General features: G+C 41.4%; 1 protein-coding gene across 4 annotated transcripts in view; it reads left to right on the top strand.

Moving 5' to 3' along the window:
* Positions 1 to 13,761, top strand: part of TPD52 (tumor protein D52) — a 123,771-nt gene that overhangs the window by 31,704 nt on the left and 78,306 nt on the right. For 3 of the 4 annotated variants that reach the window (XM_050970879.1, XM_050970880.1, XM_009086274.4), the window contains 2 exons: positions 6,492 to 6,540; positions 7,640 to 9,106. In XM_050970879.1, coding sequence (XP_050826836.1) covers positions 6,492 to 6,540; positions 7,640 to 7,756 — 166 coding nt within the window. In that variant the 3' untranslated portion in view covers positions 7,757 to 9,106. Of the gene's footprint in view, positions 1 to 6,491; positions 6,541 to 7,639; positions 9,107 to 13,761 lie in introns of those variants that run through there. The other variant, XM_050970881.1, reaches the window with a different exon arrangement.

Below are 13,761 nucleotides of genomic sequence, written 5' to 3'. Positions count from 1 at the left end.
ACTTTTCTGGTGTAATTGCAGGTGGCACTGTCTGCCAGCTTCTGTGGGGTACACATAGCACTGTCATTTCTGCTCTCTTTCTCAGCTTGTGGAATATTATATTTAAACAACTGGTATCTTTAACTGTTTGTATTTTGTTGTTTTGCTCTTTTTTTGTTGCTGTTGTTGGTTTTTATTTGGGTTTTTATTTGTTTGTTTTTGTTTTGTGTGTCGATTCCTTCCAGGTCTGTTTTACTTCTTCCTAAGCTGTTCTGCCTCATAGAAGTGGCTTGATTTTATTACATTTTTAAGACACTATTGGCACTTTTTAATTCTTAACTATTGTTGGCATGCAACATATTTTGACTTTGTGCCAAATGACACAATCCTTCATACACATTAGGTAACTCTGCCAAGTCATTTTTAGAACTATTTTGAACTGCTTACAAAAATCCTGCTGGATTCAATACAATCAGATGCTTGGCTTACAGTTCCTTGATTATGTAATGTATGTTCTTAGTACTGGAACCTATACAATTATTCATCTCCACAGGTAATTTGTTGTTGTTAAACTTATTTTTCAGTTATTAGGCAAATAAAAATTCACACATTCTCACAGAATATTGCTGCTTTGGCAGCAGTGTAATAAAATCAGCCATTTTAAAGTGCTGCCATTAACTTCATGCTTTTTGAAGTCTAGTGAGAAAATGCTTTGAGTACAGCTACACAGTTACAGATTTTTCTTCAGATTTATCAGAAGTTCATTTCTCTCTTTAATGCTTACTCTGGCATTGTGCAGACTACAGGCATTTTCACATTCCTTTAGGTAAGGTGGGCACAAGAATTGCTTCTCAAACTAAGCATGTAGTCAGACTGTCTCCATTAAAGTTTTTGATTTAAGTTTTCTCTGTAAAAGGTAATTTCTTCTTTTCTTCAGTGTTAGTAAAACTGAAGCCCTTTTAATGTCAGGGAATGTTTATTCATGTGTACCTGGTAACTATCTCAAAACATGAAATGTTGAGTATACATAATAATTAATTAGTCTCTCTTCCTTGTTAGAAAGAAGCCCACTAAAATGTTGCTGCAAGGTTTTTTTATCAGGAGACAGAATATGGTGTTGAGGTCAATGGCATGCAGGATTTCCTTCTTTGTCTGTACAGAGTGTTTGTGCTGTGGCAGAGTAGAGATTTTCCCCTTTTTGTGTCTATTACAATGGCTGTTTAGCATTGTGATTCTAACTAAATTATTAGAGTCTAAATGTAAAATGGTTTATACATTCTTTTTTCACAGTTTGTCCAGTGAAACAGTCCTTGAGTTGATTACTTTAGCAACGCCAGTATTCTAGTTACTTCATCTACATTACCTTTGATCTAAGCAAATACTCAGTGTTTTCAGCAGTTAAAATTCCTGTGTTACAACTTCTGTCCATTGCCTCTCAGCCCATCTATCTGAGTCTGACTTAATCTTTTCTGTACTCCCCCACTAAGGAGCTAAAGACAGCAGTAGGATCTCTATAAAGATGTTGGGATTTGGCTCCTAGAGTACTAACTGAGAGCTGTTTTCCCAGGAGAGGAGATGGGCAGAGGCACAGTCTGAGAACTCAGACTCTGAAGTGAGCTCAGTTTGATCAGGTATAAGAATAGCAGCCAGTCTCAAATATGTCCTGTTCAGCATCAGTGAGACAGTGGGAACCTGGAAGACTTCTCTGTTCCTATTGGATGCAGAGCTCAGCTGCTCACTTAAGAGGAGTCACTTTTCTACCTTAAGGCTGTGGTGTTCCCCAGTTACTATTGGACTATTTCACTGGACAAGGACAAGCACAGACTTAGAGCTGTCTTCTGCTTCAGGAATACCTTAGGAGTATCTTAATTACTCTAGTTAGTGGCTCTGTGAGTGTTGAGTACTCTATCAGAAACTGGGCCACTGGGAGAGAATGTAACAGTATCAGAGAAGTCTGCACTGTTGGTGTGCTTCTCAGGGAGAATCCTGGTGATGGAAATGCTAGGTATTGTTAAAAATTCAGGGGTAGCTGTGTTTAGAAAACAAAACAAAAGTGTGAAGAATTAGTTCTGTTGAAGATCTTAGTTGCACTTGAAAAAGAAGAAGTTTTTCATGAGAACCAAATTCATTTGGAATTCAGTAAGTGAATTCAGGTCTGAGGGTTATATGACTACTCGAGGGCAAGTCTGAGCTTCAGAAAGGTTTAGATGCCTAAATTCTTTCCTGGAAGTGAGAGTTGATGGGCCTGATACTTAAAACTTGAACTAATACTGAATATGCAGGTTCATTTTTGTTCTTGAACTCTTGCATTGGCTTCATTGTGGCTTCACTGTCCCTTGTATTGTTTTGGTTGAGGGTCTTCTCAGCTATAGTGGTGTGATTTTTTCCATGTTGGACTATTTCTACATATTCCGTGCAGCAAACATCACACAGGTCTTTATTCGGGCACTGCAAAGTGATTTAATAGGGAGTTGCAAAAGGGAGTGAGGTAGCTGCTGGAGCTGTGATTTTGGAAACTACTGACATGGAGAGTAAGGGAGGACTGGTAGTGCAATGTCAGTGCATTTTTGCTTCCTTTTTGCATTTGTTTTCTCTGCCCTTTGTTATGATGAAAATGAACTCTGTTCCATCTTAGGTTTCTCTTAATATCTTTATAAGAATTTATTGAAGTTTTGATAAGTTAACCTTCCTTCTGTAGGCAACATCAGTATTCTGTGCAAAGTAGTAGTATCAAGATGTAGCTTCTGAGGAGTCATGACTTTGCACTTGGCCCTTCTTGCACTGCATCCCTATAACAGAGCAAAGTTCATCTTCGCCTTGCTCTGAGATTACAGAATAACTTTCTTTGCTTGCTTTAGAAGTCTGATCTATGATAATGGATTCCTAAATACCATAACATATCACCTGGAAATTTAACTACAAAGTAACTAGCTACTGTGTATGTTGAGCTGTGTTTTCTAGGCTGGCATACCTCCTTGTGCCTTTTCAAAATGTGAGGCAATGGAGTAGCTTTAAAAAATTATTGTTTAGAGGATAAGAAAGCTTTAATACAATACAAAATGCATGGAAGACTGGAGAGCAGCTTACTGTGCCTTTTTTATTAATTGTCTTTTTTTAAGCTAGGGGTTTGCTTTTGAGCATTACAAAGAGGGCTTGTCTTTCAGACTGCTCAAGTTGATGGCCTAGTTGAGTGAGTGCTTTAGTGTGGCGTTCTGTCATTTGGGAAAGAAATACAAGTTCTCTTCTTCATAAAGCTGTTCAAGGCTTAATTGGGCCTTTTGCATTACCTGAAGAATAGGTGGTTTATATTAAAAAAAATATATACTTTTTAATATTTTTATGTTGATTTTTTTTATATTAAAAAAAAATCAACTGCATTTATCTAATTCAGTTCTCCTGCAAACCAGATCATTGTATGATAAAACTATGTAATATCTTGTGGTGGTTTTTTGCAAACTGGATACTGAGGGTATACAGAAGTGTATTTTCCAGCAGCAAGTAAATTCTTCATGAATACATGAATAGTTCTTCTATTAAATGATATCTGAGATGAAACTAAACTTTTGTAGACACCTGTTAAAACATCAGCGATACATTATAGGTTGTTGTTTTCCAGTGTGAGCCATTCTACAGTTTGTAAATATATGTATTTAATCCTCTTTAGCCTTAAACTTCTTGCAGGGAGAAACTTCTTGCAGCATGAGGGGAATTGGCTGAGCACTGACAGAAATTAGTTAGTGTCGGTGTAGCTTTGTAATAAAACCTGCCATGTAGCAAGCCCAGAACTTGTAGTAATCCACATCACAGTGAAGGATATATATTACAGTCCAGAAGACAATCAGCTTGTCTGTGATCTGGAAAAGCCTGTGGAACCCAGACCATCCATAAGAATGAAACACAGGAGAAATGGGCTTGAGGAAATAGATGAAACATAGCTGTGCATTACTGAAGAGTCAGGAAAGGATCTGGCCTTGTGTATCTGATTCCTAGTATGCTGTAACTACAAATCAACCCATAGTTCTGCATCTGCCTTAGGGGATCCCAACCTTTTTTTCTATGGCATTTTACTGATGAGCCCTCATAAAGGATCTCTTAAAACTTTTTTCTGCAATAAACATAGAACATTTTTTCTTCTGTGAATGTATCTTCCTTTGATTGTGCTGAGATGCTAATTGTAAGTTTGGAGGTACATTTTATGAGAGTTGTTTCCCTTCCCTCCTCTCCTTCCCCAGCAACTGCCTGGAAAGTATTCTCTTGAAAGGCATCATAAAGCCCAGACAAATTTCGACATTTCATATATAGTTAAGAAAACCTGACATCATCACTTGTAATAATTCTAAATTACTGTTGTGGTATTTAGTAGAATTATTTAACATATAAGGCTTGTTTGTATCTGCAGTAAACAGGGATTTCCTGTATGGAACTAAATTAGTTGTGTGGTAGTGGTTTTGAGGCTATTCAGGAGCTCCTTCATCTATATCCAATTACTTCCTAGGAGTAGACATGTTTTCTTGCTAGACAAACAGTGACTTTATAACAACACTGGCAGATTATAGAAATCCTCCATGAATTTCAGAACACAGGACTTTATCCTGCTCCCAGCATAGATCTGACCTTGAATACTGACTGATGTGACTGCTTCTGTTGATTGATGAGCAGATAATTGTATCGATGAGTGTAAAAAACTTGTACTGAATGTAAATGGAAACCTTCCGGATGTAGAGATATTTTTTTCAGTAGGAAGATTAGCTGATTTATAAGACTCTCAAGTGTTTGCTACTCGCTATTGCCAAAACTGTAAATGCGTGACTCCTGTTGCTTGAGAAACTTAAGGAGCAGACAAACCGCAGCTAAGCAAAACAAGTACTAACAAGCATGGCACTTGAATCTTTCTAAAAGAGAAAAAGGTTGCTGCAGCTTTTGCTCTGTACTTTTGTGTGTGTGTGTGTATGTGCATGGCTAAGCAATTTAAGAAAGCAAACCCAAACAGTTGCTAAGACTGTGTAAGACTGTTTGGCTGTTTACCAAAGATAGTTTAGAGAAGTCAGCTCTCTAAGCCAATTTCTTCTGAATGTAATACTTAAACTAACTTGTCGCTTTCTTTTCTCTTAATGCTGGCATTTAGTATACGCTCCATACAACATTCAATTAGTATGCCTATTATGAGGTAATGTATGCATTATCCAGCTGTTTGGTTTATTTATTTTCATGTGTGGAATCAAGTCAAACTGAACTTATGTCAACTAACGTAGTTTAATAAAAAAAACAAAAAACTCACCCAGCTTTGTAATGGATTTCCTGTACTAACATAAAGGATAAAATTTGTTTTATTCCTGGTTAACGGAGGTGGTTATCAAACATCTGGAAAATGACATTTCCCTACTGTTTGGAAAACTGTAACAGCTTTTCCCTCTCTGTTAGAGTGTAATGTTACTGAGTGATTTCCAAGTTTAAAAGGCAGTAGCTTGGCATATGTTTTTGAAAATGAAAGTGGGTAAAAAAGCCCCTGTGGTTTCACAAAAAGTCTCTTGGTGATCTGGGGTGCTTGCCTTTTTCTCCACTTGCTTGGCACTGTGTCCCTCTGAGAGTCTGGTTTGATGCATGTATCACTGTGTGCTCTCCAAAGGGAAAAGAGTGCAGCTAAGTGTAGCTGACCTACACAAATGCCAAGCAAAGAAGGAAAGCTGTAGGCTTCTTTTGAAAAACACCCTTGTCTTCAAAATTCATATAATACATTTTTGAGTAATCCTTAGTCCTGGTCCAGTGAAGGCAAGCATTTTCCCTCCTACATAAGGCAGAAAAAAGTGTTGCACAAATTTGCACGTGGCAGTGACAGCTACTGGAGCATTAAGCCACTCTTCTGACCCTAATGAATTATATACCAGCCCTCACCACTGGAAATCCCAAGCTGTCCTGCTTTTTGTATGCAGAACTTACTGTTTGTAATTACAGCTGCCTTTGGCACTTAAAGGCAAGGGGGAGTCTCACTTAAATGTAACATGTTCACAGAAAATACCACTGTGAACCATGTTTTATTTATTGAACATGTAGCAAAGTAAACGGAACAAGTTTTACTATAAAAAGTAAAAAAAAAAACTGATGAGCTCTCTTCAGCAATAATGTATTAGGCTAACCAGAAGTGATGACTAAGATTTTCTGAACAAATGCTTTAAGCCAGAAATGTGTTTGAAATGACTGGGAATAATAAGCTGAACCTAAAATACTTGCTAGTTATCCATATTGATAGGACGGATCCTATTGCTGGACCTGGCAATGTTTAGTTGCTAAGGATGAAAGTGAGCCTCCAATTCTAGTGTGTTTGAATTTTACTTTTATAGTACTTGGGAGGATCCAGATGTAAACTATTTTTAGGCTATCTTTAAAACAGGGAAAGAGCCCCAAACAATCTCTTGTTACTGTTGGGAAAAAGGAATTGTCTGCTTGGTTTGTGATTTTGTAGGTTAACTAGATGTGGTTTTAATTCTGTGGATCCTTTTTTTTAATTTTTGTAGAAATTCTCCTACTTTCAAATCCTTTGAGGAAAAAGTTGAAAACTTCAAGGTAAGAATTTCCAAAACACATTATTGATTTGCAGTTGTGGATGTGGAGAAAAGACTGAAAGTCTTTTTGGGCAGCCTATTTTTTAGTTACTGGTAAACTGTTGAAGAGGTACTTGGATGAACATCTTTTTAAGTCCTGTGGAAACGGTTTCTCTGCCTAATGATTTGCAAATAAAGTAATGGGCTGCCTGCGCCTCATACAGGAGGATGCCTTTAGAAGAACTAATAGCCAGCTAACCTGCACAAACAGCTAGTATTAGGTATGCAAAATAATTAATATCTAATGCTAGGTATCCAGAATTGTCTAGGCTTTTATTTCATGCCTTTCTAGGGACTAGTATCCTACACAGGGGAATACTTTGGGCTACATCTCTCATTTCTGGCATAAAAGACAAAAGGCCTTTGCACCTTAATTTTAACTTCACTCCTGAAAGCCGCAAGTGCCAGAAACAACCCTTAATAACTTCTCCAGGTAAAAACTCACTTCAAAAATAGCTAATCTGTGTAATCAGAAGCAGATTTGACTTCTCCTGGGCACACTGGGCTGGATGAGAAGCATGGAACAAGGGGAACTGGGCCTTCTCTTCCAACTAATTGATGTTAACACCCCTGCAGTCCCACGGAGCCATGGGGGGAAAAGGCAAACATGTTACATGGAGAAAGTAACATAATTGCTTGGCTCCGCTGAAGATCTCGGGACTTGCTCTTGAGACTCAAAACTGTCCAAAGTTCTTTCTTGAGAAATAAAGTAGCGAGTTTTAACTCTCAAAAAATCTTAAAGAGTTCTTGGTTTGAAAGGCTTCATACCTTTATCCACTTGTAACTGAGGGTGTGTCAACCTTTGGACTCTGGAATCAGCCCTGGAATAAGGGCTGCTTCGTGTATCTTAAAATCAAAGGGAGATGACTGTGTGAATCTGCTGGTGAGTGTTTCCTGCCAGATATGTACAGTTTTGTTTCAAGAATATTGTGGAGGTCTCCTAGACCTGGAAGAGCTGCTTTGTTGGAGTTATTAAACCAGACGTACTGGTTTTGTACAGTTAAGCATGTTTGGCATGCCAGCTAACTACTGTGCATTTTGGGGCTCTCTCTGTGTTCTAGTCTAAAGTTGGAGGAAGCAAACCTGCTGGAGGAGACTTTGGAGAAGTTCTCAACTCTGCTGCCAATGCCAGTGCCACAGAAACTATTGCAGAACAGACAGAGGATGAGACCCACTGAGATTTCTGCCTCTGTCCTGCTACCCACTGCCAGATGCTGCAAGGAAAAACCAAGCACACTTGTAACATTCTCTGCGCTCTTTCCACCAGATGTGCTTTTATTTAGCACGTAGTTATTTCACCTGATTAACTGATACCAAGCTTGTTTGTGGGTTCAAAATATTTTTGAAACTAAAATACATTGATTGGGGTTTTGTGTGGGTAGGGGAATTTCTATGCCTTTCAAGCATTTAAAGGACTTACCTGTAATTTGAAGACAACCTTGAAAATATAGCAATGAAAAAAAACTCTTTTGAGAAGTTAATTATATTGTACAGATACTGTGGATACATATTTTCTTTTCAATCTGTAATTACTGCTCAACTTAATCCTTATGAATTTACTGCTGCTGCCAAACTGAAGCTTGTTACTTCGCTCCTTTGTGATTGTTTCAGTTGAGTGTTGCCTGCAAGGGACACTGGACTAGGAGACTGGACAAGGAAGAAGGATCACTCCCAGCTAAAGAAAGGACTTCAGTTTCAGCAGGCTTTACACAAGTTATAGCAGGATCACACATGAGTAGGAATATACTGTCTTTTGAATGTGTTCCTCATCCAGCAGGTGTGGATAGGTGATAGAACATGTAAAACTTACCCATCTGTCTGTGCATTGTCCACCTCAGAAACTTCTGACCAACACAGGTGGAGGAAGCAGGATGCCTCATAGTGCTGGTTTGGTTCAGTCACCATAGCATTTTCAGTCTTGTTTTTTGTACAGGATGTCACTGTGGTAAAATAACACTCTTCTGAACATTGGACCAGTCACAAATAGATTCATTCACACGTGGTTGTGTCATATTCACATTAACAAAGCATGGAATAGAAGAATAAGCCTGACCCCAGAAGTGGTTCTTTTATAGTCATCAAGAGAATTGCTCCTATAGCCTAATGTTCTTTCTCTTGTAGGCTGAGCCCTGAAAACATCTGCTTACACCATCTTTCTCTTTTTTAATGTATTTAAGTCAGCACCCCTGTTCCCAGCTCCAGAAGTCTGTTTTGAGAGGTGCACAGTGTCATGGCTCATCATAGCTCTCCTAAAAGACATGTTCTCCTACGTCTTGTTTTGTCTGCTGTACTCCTCAAATTTCTTGTGTTTTATGTGTTTCTGCCACATGGTTAGAACATTTTATCACCCTGCTTAGAACTGGAAACAAGTTTTGCTACATTTGTGTGAAATCCATGAAACTTCAACTGCCACAGGTGTCTGGAGGAAAAAAAAGTTGGCTCCTGACAACCTTGCTAGCATGTCAGATGTAGAATGTGTGCTTAATTACAATGTGAGAAGCTTAATAAAAGTGTATCTGAGGAATGTATTGTCCTGTGAACATGGAGGATAATGTAAATAAGTAAGGAAATTTCATTTCTAATTGAAGCAGTCCTTTAAGTTTGGTTCAAAGCAGTGCTGATACATACTACTGTACTGCTGGGACTCTGCATGGCTGAGCTTGGCATTTCTAGAGAAGACTGAGCCTAGGTTGCCTTCTAGTGGCTTACATAAAATTACAAATCACATCATTGTTAGGGTTGTAAGGGACCTCTGGAGTTCATCTAGTCCAAATTCCCTGTTGAGGCAGGCTCACCTCTGGAGCAGGTTGTACAGGACTGTGCCCAGGTGGGTTTTGAATGTCTCTCACTCTAGAGAGTGAGAATCCAGGATCTTCGGCAGACTGTTCCAGTGCTCTGCCACTACATAAAATTAAACTGCCCTGGTTACATCGTGAAGTTCAGAAAACAGGTTGACATGTTTCCTCAGCCTCTGACAGCTCCAACTGAACAAAGGAACAGAGAATTGAATGGTATAGAGAGAATGGAGCTCTTCCTCTTTTGGGTCAGTACCATGTAGGGCAGGTTCTTCTGGAACATGATCCTTATTGGATGGGTCTTTTATTCATTTATCTAACGGACAAAGAGAAAGGTCATCTAGTCCAGAGATGAGCTTTCTGTTTTCTGAAGGAAAGTTGTTTGTTTTTTTTTTTTTTTAAGCCACGTGACAGTTTTTTTATTGTAACACATTATTACACTCCAGGAGCTTTTGCTGCATCTTCCTCTGCCCACAGCTTCCTTTCCTCGTGTGCAGGTGGCTTTGGGGTTGCTGTGAGCACTGAAGCTTTGCTTTCAGGGCTGGTGTAGTAATCACAGAATCAATTAGGCTGGAAAATACCTCTGAGAGCAGGGAGTCCAGCCCACGGCCAAACAGCACCTTGCCTTGTCAGCTAGACCACGGCACTAAGTGGGGCTCCAGAGGGGACGGCAGAAGGTTGCGCCAGGGAATGTTCAGGCTGGGTATTACAAGAAGGTTTTTCGCGCAGACGGTGTTTGGGCACTGGAACAGGCTCCCCAGAGAAGTGGTCACACCAAGCTTCACAGAATTCAATAATTGTTTGGACAGTGCTCTCAGGCGCATGGTGTGACTCTTGGGGTGTCCTGTGCAGGATCAGGTATTGAACTCCCTGATCCTTGTGGGTCCCGTCCAACTCAGGTTATTCTATGACGTGCCACCTCCAGTCGTTCCTTAAAAACCTCCAGGGACGGTGACTCCACGCCCTCCCTGGGCACTGCAATACGTAATTACCTTTTCCGTGAAGAAACTCCACCGGGTGTCCAGCCCACCCGTTCCCTGGCGCGGCTTCAGCTCCGTCCCCCGCTCCCGCTGCTGTCGCCGGGGGGCAGAGCGGCGCCGCCGTCCCTCACCCAACATGGCGCCGCCCGCCTCAGCCCCGCGCGTTGCGCCTGCGCGCGCGGCGGAGGCCCCGCCCCCGGTCAGTGATGGCGGCGGCGCTGTGGGGCCGCGCGGCCCGGCCGTGGCGGGTGCTGCTGCCCGCGGTCCGCAGGGCCAGCGGGGCCGCGCCGGGAGCCGCCGAGACTCCCCCGCAGAGAACGGAGCAGCACTCGGGCAGCGGCACCGCGGGCTCCGGTCCCCGGCAGGTGAGGGAGCGAGGGGATCGAGCCGGGGCAATGTCCTCGGCCCTAATGCGGCCACATCTGGAGTGCTGTGTCCGGTTCTGGTCTCGGCGGTACAAAAGAGACGAGGAGCTGCTGGAGAGGGAGCAGCGGAGGGCTAGAAAGACGAGGAGAGGTCTGGAGCATCTCTCTGACGAGGGGAGGCTGCGGGAGCTGGGCCTGTTCAGTCTGGAGAAGACAAGACTGAGATGGGATCTCCTCAATGAATATAAATACCTCAAAGGCAGGTGACAACAAGATGGTGCCAGAGTGTTTTCAGTGGTGCCTAGCGACACCACTAGGATAGGGAGCAGTGGCCATAAACTAAAGTACAAGGAGTTTCATCTCAACACGAGGAAGAACTTTTTTGCACGGAGGGTAGCGGAGCACTGGACCAGGCTGCCCGGGGAGGTTGTGGAATCTCCCTCTCTGGAGACACCCAAAACCCCGAAACCCACACATTGCAGTGTCACCTGCTCCAGGTGACTCTTCCTTGGCAGGAGGGCTGGCCTGGATGATGTCCAGAGGTCCTTTCCAACCCTAACAACTCTGATTCTCTCTTCTCACCACTTCACCCTGCGTAATAAGTAGCCTGCAGAAACGTGGACAGCTATTTCTTTTTAAGATGCTCCTACAAAAATGTAATGTAGAAAGCATGCAAGCAGTTTTGGTTGTGTAGAAGGCAAGGTACTGCTGCGTGGGCAAAGCTTTGTTCAAGCTTTTTACAAGCTGGCAGGGAGGATGTGGAAAATCGCTTAATGATTTTATTGGGTCATATTAAAGACCTGTTAAACCAGTATTTCAGAGATTTTTAGTGGAAATATAAAAGCTTTTATGAATGAAACACCTGTAGAATTGTATGTGTGTGAAGCCAGCATAAGAAACATTAGGACAGGGGTTGAAAGGATGCCGCACGTTATTGAGAAAACCCACAGTTCTCTGGGAAGCTGTCCTTGGCTGTAAAATTAGGATGGTGTGCTTGGCAAGGCCTGCCCTCTGGTAAGCTGCAGCATTAATGATTCATCAGGAGCAGACCCTGCTCCTGAAGTGCACAAGGAGGGTTACAGGATTGTGTCCCGTATCTTACATGCCATCTGTTTTCCTGTGACTCCACCATGAACCAGTCTTGGAGAGGGAGATGATGAGCAGCAGTCTGCTATTTATTGAGGCTGCAGTAAGTAGAATTCTGGAGGAAAGGACCACCCTGCCAACAGCTGTTGACTCCTGAAGGGTGTAAAAGATTTGTCGAAAATCTAGTTCACCATTGCCAAACAGGAGTAATGTCAGAGGTGTGGTGAGGCCCTGATAGCTGGCAACCTTCATCCTTGGTGTTGTACCCAAATGGGTTTTACCCAGATGCTTGTTGGGAATCCAGGGGTGTGGGAATGTGAGTGGATGAAACTTGGGAGAGAGTGAGTGGCAAAATAAAAGTAGAGATTTTGTGAATAACCATCATTTTCTCTAGCAATGCATTGAGTTTTGTCATGCTGATTTTTCCCACAGATTGTGACAGTGCCCATTAGCAGACGGGTCGGGAAACAGAAGACAGTTCTGTGTGTGTACTGACATATTCCAGAATACCTCTCCCAAACTGAAAATCCCTGACCTCTGTTTATTCTTCAGGTGGAAGTGATTCCACCTGATGCTGGTGCTTATCCATGACCGTTATCTTTTCATAACTTTTTTTCATTTCTGTTTGACTACATCTGTATCTGAGATTACTTGAAGTGTGCTCAATAGGATATGGAAATTAAGGCTGTGAATTATTATGACAGGACTTGTTTGGTACCGCAGGTGTAGACCTGGAAATGCCTATCACTGAATCCAAGACCTGTTATCCCAAATTACTGCACAATCTATAACATTCTGTTTTCCATTGAAGATCCACACTTGCAAGGCTGGCTGTGCTAAGATCAAAGGTTTGCCTAACCCAGGGGCTCAGGTGGTGTCCGACAGAAGAGTTTTGGAGCAGAATCACTTGATGTAGCTGTAGCAGATACTGAATGATGCTTTGGGGATTTTAATTTTTTCCCCTTTTTCTGCTGAAGTGAGTAGCTGGAAACATTTTCTATCTACATAATCTCTTTCTATCTATAAATTAATTGTTATCAAGCCTTTAAAGCTTCTTAACTTACTCAAGTGTTACATTTTATTCACAACATGTGAATTGCATACACAAATACAATAATGCATTAGTAGAAGTCAAACTAGGGTTTTAAAATGAATATCTGGACCACAACTCTGAATTTCTGTACACTTTGCTGAGCTACTTTTTCACATGAACTAGAGGAAGGAAAGTAGCTTGCTTTGCAGTGCCTAGTGATGTTGAAAGCATAATAATGAGGTGAAGATTATTATGAGTCTACTTTCATGCTGTTCTCAGCCCAGGTACTGCTCAGTGAGTCTGAGTGTGATTAATGTTTATTAATCTTGAATTAACAGGTTGCTCTTTGAATAGTTTACTGAAGAGGGAAAGGGTTTTGGTGAGAATGAGTTAGCAGTGGAAGGTGGCACGAAACAAGACGGAAATTAAAGGGATCTGACTGCAGTGTAATCTGTTCATTTAGTGTAGCTTTCTTAAAATCCCATTGTCACCACTTTTAGCTGTTATTTGATTGCTAGAAAGTATGTTATTTGGTAAATAAACTTTCCATAGATGGGAGCAACCCTGATGCTACTTTAGTAAAGCTGGGTAATATACTTATGGTAGGATGCACTGGATGCTGATGGTGAAACTCAAATATTTAGAAAACCTTTTGATAAGATCCTTCTAATAGAAGCACACACTTCCCTTGGAAGAGGCTGTGGTGGCTCTACTTGCAGTCCCTTTCTGTGGTCCCAGCAACTGCAGGATCTTCTCTTTAAAGAAGGAGGAATGTGGTCTTGCTCATCCTTTACCCGAGCTGAAGTCTGATGAAAACTTGCGTTCCTTATCTCAGCTGACAAGTGCTGCCTGTCCTTTGCTGTCCTTCATCCTGTAAGAGCCAGAGCTGGTGTTTGGATTCTTTGTGTTTCTCTTTCTTTTGGG

Source organism: Serinus canaria, chromosome 2 (assembly GCF_022539315.1).
Source record: "Serinus canaria isolate serCan28SL12 chromosome 2, serCan2020, whole genome shotgun sequence".
Taxonomy (NCBI): domain Eukaryota; kingdom Metazoa; phylum Chordata; class Aves; order Passeriformes; family Fringillidae; genus Serinus; species Serinus canaria.
The sequence above is the reverse complement of the archived record's forward strand: the minus strand, read 5'-3'. Positions and strand labels throughout refer to the sequence as shown.